An 8491-nucleotide genomic window follows, 5' to 3' on the forward strand; every position below is an offset into this window, starting at 1 on the left:
GATAACCCTAGAATCGATGTAGAACAAGAATCGATGTAGAACAAGAATCGATGAGTGAAATCAAACCAGAATCGATGTTTCTTGAGGAGACGGATGAGTGAAATCAAACCAGAATCGATGTAGAACAAGGAGTCTGAGATGATTGCAAGCATCTCCGATGAACACGGGATGAACACTGGAGGTAGACGATGAACATTGGATGAACACTGGAGGTACACGATGAACACGAGAGAAAATAGGGTTGGATGACCTTTTTGGTAATTTTACATCTATAAGCAAAATTTGCCAAACACTAAAAAACAACTTATCAGCTTATTGCAGTTTGGTACCGCTATAAGCTAATCCAAACACTTTTTACAAAACTCCAGTTTAATACCGCATAAGTTAATAAACACTTTTACAAAAAAACATAAGTTGTTTTAAATAAGCTTACCCAAACACCCCCTAAGTTTTTTTTCTGGCTACTTTTAATTGGCTGGGGGTAAAATGGGTATTTGAAAATTCAGTGCTCAGACCCAATATCTACTACCCGGTGTGGGGTTTAAAGCCACATCTTGTCCTCCGGCAACCAATCCACGAACAGTCGTCGCCGGCGGTGATTCCTACTTTTCCGATCAAATGTTCGGTTCTTCATCGAGGCTATTTCTCTTAAACGGTCCTCTCTCTCTTCTCCACCACCGACCGTCGACTCTCCTCCGCTTACCTCACCGCCACACTCTTACTTGTCTACCTCAGCCCCTCTCCACCGTCCCTCACTGCCACCTCCTTCAATCTCGCGCTAATTCACATTTTCTGATCAAATCTTCTCAACAGCTTCACTCTCAATCCACCGGTAATACTCTGCAAGACGAAAATCATGTTCCTGCCGACGCTAATCTCGTTCCACCGTCGCATCCATGGCCGGAGTTGTTGGAATTTCTAGAATCTATATCTAACTCCTGTTACTACGAGTTAAGTAGGAACATGAAGGATGAATTCGTGCCGAATGAGAGTCTACCGATGGAATTTGTGGATGCTGCGTGTTCCTGTTTGGGTTTTGCACATGATAGATCTGATATTTTAGGGTTTGTATTCCTCTGTTCTCTATACTTATCTCTTTGATATGTTCTTCTTTGCCCCAAATTCAAATTTGATAATTCTTCTGTATGTTGTACTTCCATGCTTACACCATTTATATTTGTTGGTGATTTTAGTGAAATTATAGTTGAATTTTATGTAATCGTATTAGAAAGATAATACTGTGTTGGTGGTTAAGCTATAGCTAGAGGTATTGAGTGTGCACTCTCGTAGGGGTTATTTGTTAGCAGCTTAAGGTGCTTATTGGGACTAGTAACTTATTCGGTTAACTATTCATGACCCTTTGTAGTGATTTAGTGATATAGAAAATGGCTTATTTAGTAGGTTTAGGAGGGAAATTTTATGCAAGAAGGGAAGGTTTTTTTTTTCAAATCAGTCCCTACCAATTAAAAAACAAGCTTCCTCATCTATAACAAGACCCTCCGAAACAAAAACCTTTTCAATTCATAAAGACAACTTTATCCTACAAAACTTAGATAAAAAACCAACCAAACAGCCCCTAAGCTGAGTTGAACCCTGGATTGCTGGATGAAGTCAAATCAAATGGGGCGCGCCCCTGGCGGTGGTTAGGAAATGGGAAAATTGAGATTCTGGATGTTCTAAGTGAAATTCAGGAGCTCTTGCTCAGAAACTTCCGATTCTAAAGTGATTTTGACTCGGACAAAGCCTGAAACTCTGAAGCTCTCCATTCAATGGGGAGATAGTTTGGGCGTTAATTTAAGAACAGTTACGACTATTTCTGCCAAAATCAGAACTTAGATTTGAGATTATCCTCAAGTTGATTTTGTGATACCAGGCAAATTAGGGTCAACGTGGATTTATACACTCGGTTTCTCTGTATCTTGTGGAATTACTGCAACGTGGATTTTATGTTGTATTTTGATCCTAATTTGTCTAGTATCACGAAATCAACTCGAGGATTATCTCAAATGTCAGTCCAATATGGAATTTATGTAGGCGGAAATAATGACTGATGAGTTCTTAGGAAGGATGAGATAAACCCTAAATTTGTTTTCCCTTTATAAACCCTAAATCTGTTTTCCCTTTATAAACCCTAAATATGTGCCGTTTCTCAATGAATTGTTTGTATGATTTATGTGTTCAGGTGGCTTCCTAAGGATGATATCCAGGTGCTTATAGATGGTGGTGCTCCATTTCTCTTCAAAAATGCTCTTGAAACTGAGAGAAGAATGAAATCTTTCTTACAGGTTTGTTTTTGCATGCTTCATTTGAGCATACATCTATACTGAGAAAATAATTTTTATAGGAGGCCAAATATTTATAGGGAAATTGATCAAATTAGCCATTTAGACGAACATCTTCACTTTTAGCCCAATAGTAATAGCCAAGATTTTGCAAGTGTCTCTTCCACAACTTGCTAAATGTACTTTTTATGAATAAAATATGATTATGGTGGGTCATTTTGCATTTTGCAAGCTAATAAGGAAATTTCTCAAGCCAAAAGAACATTTCGCAATCCGTCACCCCTATTCTACAAGCTGTCGGCCCATTTCGCTAGCCGACCCCACCAGAATCATATTTAATTTAGAAAAAGTACATTTCACAAGTTGGGAAAAGGAAACGTGCGAAATCTTTGCTATTTTGTTCAAATTGAAAAAAAGTTAGTTAAAAAATGAAGATGTTAGTCCAAAATGGCTAGTTTTATCAATTTGGTGTATATATATTTCCGCAATTCCGCCTCGGGGCTTACGCCTTGCCTCGTTGAGGGAAAAACGCCTCGAGTCCCGATTCCGCCTTTTGAAACCTTGATTAAGATGGGACATTCATAAGTAAATTTGTTGTAATTTTCATGGATCGTAAACTACATAGAGTTATTATTCATTTATATCTCAATTGTTTGTTATCTAATTTGCTTCGAAACAACTGAAGGGGGAGGACTCAAATGATGTAAGAATGGTGGATTTGATGAAGTACATATTGAGTTATGCAAGCAATCCTATTATTTATCCTGAAAGGAACATTAGGGAGGCTACTGAATCATCTGCCCGGAATTTGTTAAGAGAGATGACTAATTTTAGCTGTAAGGGGGCTGCTTTGAGCTTGCCCGATATGGAGAAATTTAATGGGGCTTTTCGGGCAGAGGAGGATGAAGAAGCACCAAGAAATCTTGAACCATACAATAAGATGAAGAGAGGTGATTGGATATGCCCAAAGTAAGTTGCATTTCTTGTTATGCTTCGTTATTCTTCGCTTTTAGGGTGCGTTTTGTATGCAGACAAGATGGGACAAGATTAGATAGTGTGAGGTAGGCAGGTGAAAGATTTTTGCAAGGTTTTAGAGTTTTAATTTGCTATGGGTAGTTTAGTAATTTACTAATCTTGTCCCATCTCCCATATTTTAGTATTTTTGTCCCACTCAGTTAGGTATTCTCTGCCACGGTCTTAGAGCATCTTCAACAGATTCTCTAAAATATAAAAAAATGGAGATTTTGTTCTCTATTTTACTCCAACAGATTCTCTATATTGTTCTCTATAATAGATAAAACTCCAAGTTCAGAGAATTCTCTATAACTTAATATTCAGGAGAGGGATGATTTTTTAATTCTTTTTCACCAATGAGATTGAATGTATTATTATTTTATACTCTCTGCCTCAAAATAAATGTCCACAATGAAAATGCAACAATTTTAGGAATGTGCAATTATTACACTTTAAATAACTAAATGACACTTTTACCCTTGATAATAGAGAGGAAACTTTCTCCATATCATAATCAAGGGTAAAATGGGAAATTGGAAACTTTGTTTTGAAAGTGGACACTTATTCTAGGACAAACTACAATAGTAACGTGTACACTTAACTTGGGATGGAGGGAGCATAAAGTTTTTTTGTAAGTGTATTGGGATGATAATTTATAGAATATTTGAATAATATAACTAATGTTGAAATCTCCAAAATAGAGAGGCTGTTGGGTTGACGGTAATTTTGTTTAAAGATTTTAACTTTTGGTTTTCTGTATTAAAAACTTATAGAGAATCTGTTAGAGATGCTCTTAATGTCATGCGAAATGGTTGACAAGTTTTTATTATGTCCCACGTACCGAACACACCCTTAGATCTATTTCAAGGCCACCCCCTCGTTCTGGAAAGGGAAAGTTGCAAGCTTAATGTATGTTAATGAAATTGTTGAAGATTTTCTCAAACAGGTGCAGTTTCATGAATTTTGCAAAGAATACCGAATGCCTTGAATGCATGGAGTTGAGACCACGGAGACAATTAACTGGTTGCGAGTGGGATTGCCCTCGGTAAGCATTGCTTCCATCCACTCTACATTTGCTATTCTTTTAAGTATATAATAATATTTATATATGGCATAACTCAGACACTCCTAGGGATGGCAAAAATCTTTGTACCGATACTTGAACCCGATTTGACCATGGAAGGGGAATCCCCGAATTTGTTAACTGGGATGGGGCTGGGAATGGGGAGACCCCTCAAACCCGACCCCGAGCCTAAGTATTTAATAATAAGTTTCTACATATAGTATATAGACGAAGGATCGTGTGAGAATAGGAGTCGAGATGAGAAGCATAGGAAGGGATCTAGACCCTTCATCACTTTTAATCTCACCCCACCCCATGAATTGCGCTTGATACAGAAACTGATCTGGTGCATCTCGGTGTACTGCATTATTGTTGATCTTCAATTGGGATTGATCCAAGTGTGGGGATCCTTTCTTACCCTTCTCACTATATATATATATATATAGCCATAGGTTTTTTTGAGAAGTGGTAAATGTTTGAGAAGTAAAAAAGTGATCCTAGTCCTTCATACGGTCAAGATCGGATTTGATTGGTCAAGAATTGCGGCTTTGACCGGTCAAAATTTGCGGCTATGCGAAAAATAGAGGGGGTAGTTTCGTAAGATTTACAAATAGGCGGCAAACGGGTTCATATGTGAACCTGTATGATTCACATATGAACTATATGTTCATATATGATCATGTGTAATTCACATATGAACTAATTAATTAATTCGAATATGAACCCGTGTGATTCACATTTTGAATTTATGTGAATCAATTAAATAGTTCACATGTGAACGAATTAACGGGTTCATATATTAACATATAGTTCACATGTGAATCACGCAGGTTCACATATGAACCCGTTTGCTGCCTATTTGTAAAAGTTACGAAACTACCTCTCTATCTTTCACATACCCACAAGAGGAATTATCCGGTGCTTCACAGTCAAAGTCGCAAATGTTGACCAGATGAATGGCTAGGATCACTTCTTTACTTCTCAAATACCTGCCACTTCTCAAATGAACTCTTCCCTATATATATATATATATATTTGTGTGTGTGTGTATAATATAATAAAAATGACAAACCCAAGTAGTATATATAACACATAAATATAATAGAGATATAAAAAATCTTCGATGATGAGAGAATTTTTTAGGAGAAACTTTTGGTGGTATAACAACAGTTAATGTTTAAAATTTCAATTATTAAGTATGGGAATTGATATATTTATTTTTTAAACTACTCTTATACAAATCCAACAATTAAATTTTGATTAATTGAAGTTTTAGAATAATAGGTCTTAAAGGTGAAAATTGGCATTTACAAAGATATTATAGAAAAAATTAGATTTTGTAAACGGAAAAAAAATCCCTTATTCCCTGTTGGGGATGGGAAGTGGGGAACGGGGATGGTGATCCCCGGCATCTCCAACCCCGTTGCCATCTCTAAACAGAGAGGCGGACCCGGAAATTTTTTCTAAGTGGTGGCAAAACTTTGACTATAAAAAAATACAAATTTTTTTTCACGATATTAGTACAGATCTGTTGGTTGATTGGCTCTTTGTCCTTACATAGAAGAAACCTATGTTCGAGTCCTAACTATATATATTTTTAAAAACACGAGGTATATAAAATAAACCAACAAATTTGACAACAGTGGGACTCGAACCCAAGCCTTTTGTACAAAGGCGAACACGTTTACTATCTTAGCTATTAAAATCTTGTGCTAACATTTTAGTTTCAAAAACCATGCGGTGGCACCCTTAAAAAAAGTAATTTTCCCTCCTTACGCCGGAACCATGCGTGCCACTGTATCATTCCATGTGGGTCCGCCCTTGGGCTCGAGCCTTTGACCTCTAAGCTGTTAGGATCTACCAGTAACCCGAATACTGCTGAACCAATGATTATGTGGTTACGTTTGCTACTTGCTAAAATTGGTATTGCAAATATTCATAATATTGAAGTTTTGAGGTTACTTCCCTATCCAGATGTAATTTCTATAATCACGGAAGGAACATGGCGTGCTTAAAATGCGAGTGTGGGCGACCAGGTGAGGTTCCGTTGCCCATCGGGCAGTCGATGAATTCTCAAAATCAGAACAATTTTAGCTATAATCGCACTGCCGATAGTAACGACAGTCTTCCGGGCACAAACAAGAATCTAGAGGCATCGTTCATCGGCAGTCTAGACCAGTTCCGTAGCAACACGTCAACTGTTTCAGGAATAGATCGTAAAAGCAGTCCCGGTGGACAAGATGCCGGAAAAGAGGGCAGATTTCCGATTCCAAATGGACGTAATTCCGGTTATGCCCCTTTTGTGCCATTACTGGCTGATATGTTTGCCGAAAAGTCTGAAAACGTGAAACCGAAAAATACTGGTTTTGTGAGCGATTCTGAAAACTTGGGTAGGAAGGTCGAAAGTAGGAGTAAAGATACGCCTGAAGACGAGAAATCGGGTAGATGGTTCAAGAAGGTGGTCGAAGGTCTTCCGGATGAGGATTTTCCAGAGATTATGCCGATGCGGAAAGGAGAGCACCGATTTGTGGTTTGCAAGAAGAAAGATCGATCGTTGACTTCTCCGAAACACCAACGACAACAGGCCATGGAGCAAGAAAGTAACAGCAAGTTTGTTCCTTTTGTTCCGTTTCCACCAGATTATTTCGCTAAGAAAGACGACAAGCAGCAGTTGAAGAGCACGATGAAACCGACAGATACGAATCTCGTTCAAGAAACACGACATCATGAGATGAGCAGCAAAGATTTCTTGAATTCAAGATCGTCTGTTGACGATAAAGGTGCATCTAATGGTAATGAAACGGCAAATTCATCGAGAACCCATGTTAATAGAAGTGAAACCGTACCTGAAACTGCATACGGTGGTCGGAAAACGCCAGAAATCCAGGTGAGAAGTGGAGGTGAACCTAGTGGCAATCAAACGGAAAATTCATCGAGTACCGAGATGAACGGAAGTGAAACTACACCCGGAACTTCATACGGTGGTCAGAAAACGCCAGAAATCCAGGTCGTCAGAAATGGAAGTGAATCTATCGGCTATCAAACGGAGAATTCATCGAGTACCCAGATGAATAGAAGTGAAACTACTGAAACTTCATATGGCGGTCGGAAAACGCCAGAAATTCAGAAGGTGAGAAATAAAGGTGAATCTAGCAGCAATCAAACGGAAAATTCATCGAGCACTCAGATGAACAGAAGTGAAATTACACCCGGAACTTCATACGGTGGTCGGAAAACACCAGAAGTCGAGAAAGTGAGAAACGCATGGGAAGGAAAGAGTCTGGAGGGATCAGCAGTGAAGGAAACCGATCCTTTAGACATGTCGGAAGAGGCGAAAGCAGAAAGATGGTTCCGACGAGTTGCACAGATCAAAGATATCTCGGAACTGAGCCAAATTCCCGATGAAGATTTCCCGTCAATTATGCCGATGCGAAAAGGGGTGAATCGGTTCGTGGTGAGTAAGAGGAAAACGCCATTAGAAAGAAGGTTGACATCTCCCGAGTACAGAAAGAATCTGCGATCCGTGAGCTCGGACCCGACTAAAAAGGAACGCGATGATTATTAAATGGTATTTGTTTTTTGAGAGTTGCTGAAGTTATTTTTGTGAACGGTTTTTTAAAACTTAGCAGTAATTGTGTATATGATAATTGAGCCTAATGCTTGTTTCAAAGAGGTTTAACGTATATATTTGTTCACCGTTTACCAAATGCTTACTTGGGCAAGCACTTACCAAGTCATATTATCTTACCGGATAAATATGATAAGGACCAAGAATCTTATCCGGTAAGAGCGAGACAAGGACCAAGAGTCTTATCTGGTTAATGAGAACGACGACTCTTACCACGGTCCATGGTAAACGCTTACCGGATAAATTGTTGGATATGATGTCGTTTTGGTGGACTAAAATCTTACCCGACAAGTAAATGATAATGTTAAATTTTACCGGTAAGGGTTTACCGAGTAAGTGTTTGGTAAACGGCTAACAATTTTATGATTTTTTCGACATAAAAGGTAGCGGTTTATTGATTACCAGAATTGTTACAAATGGAATTTAGCTCATTCAACAACCAAATTAGAGATCCAACATCTGTGAAAGTTCGTGCTAAAGATCGTCCGCATATCTGATTTAGTA

The 8491-nt window shown here is 38.4% G+C and overlaps 1 protein-coding gene across 1 annotated transcript; it reads left to right on the plus strand.

The window, feature by feature from the left end:
* The first annotated feature begins 585 nt into the window (after positions 1-585).
* On the plus strand, positions 586-8029 carry LOC112514667 (zinc finger protein VAR3, chloroplastic-like). The gene is made up of 5 exons (XM_025121256.1): positions 586-1064; positions 2183-2285; positions 2968-3251; positions 4243-4341; positions 6334-8029. Exons 1-5 carry the CDS (start codon positions 619-621, stop codon positions 7922-7924), a joined length of 2523 nt encoding a protein of 840 aa, XP_024977024.1. The 5' UTR covers positions 586-618; the 3' UTR covers positions 7925-8029.
* The last annotated feature ends 462 nt before the right edge of the window (positions 8030-8491 follow it).

This window comes from Cynara cardunculus (assembly GCF_001531365.2).
Source record: "Cynara cardunculus var. scolymus isolate 2C chromosome LG 6, CcrdV1, whole genome shotgun sequence".
Classification (NCBI taxonomy): Eukaryota; Viridiplantae; Streptophyta; class Magnoliopsida; order Asterales; family Asteraceae; genus Cynara; species Cynara cardunculus.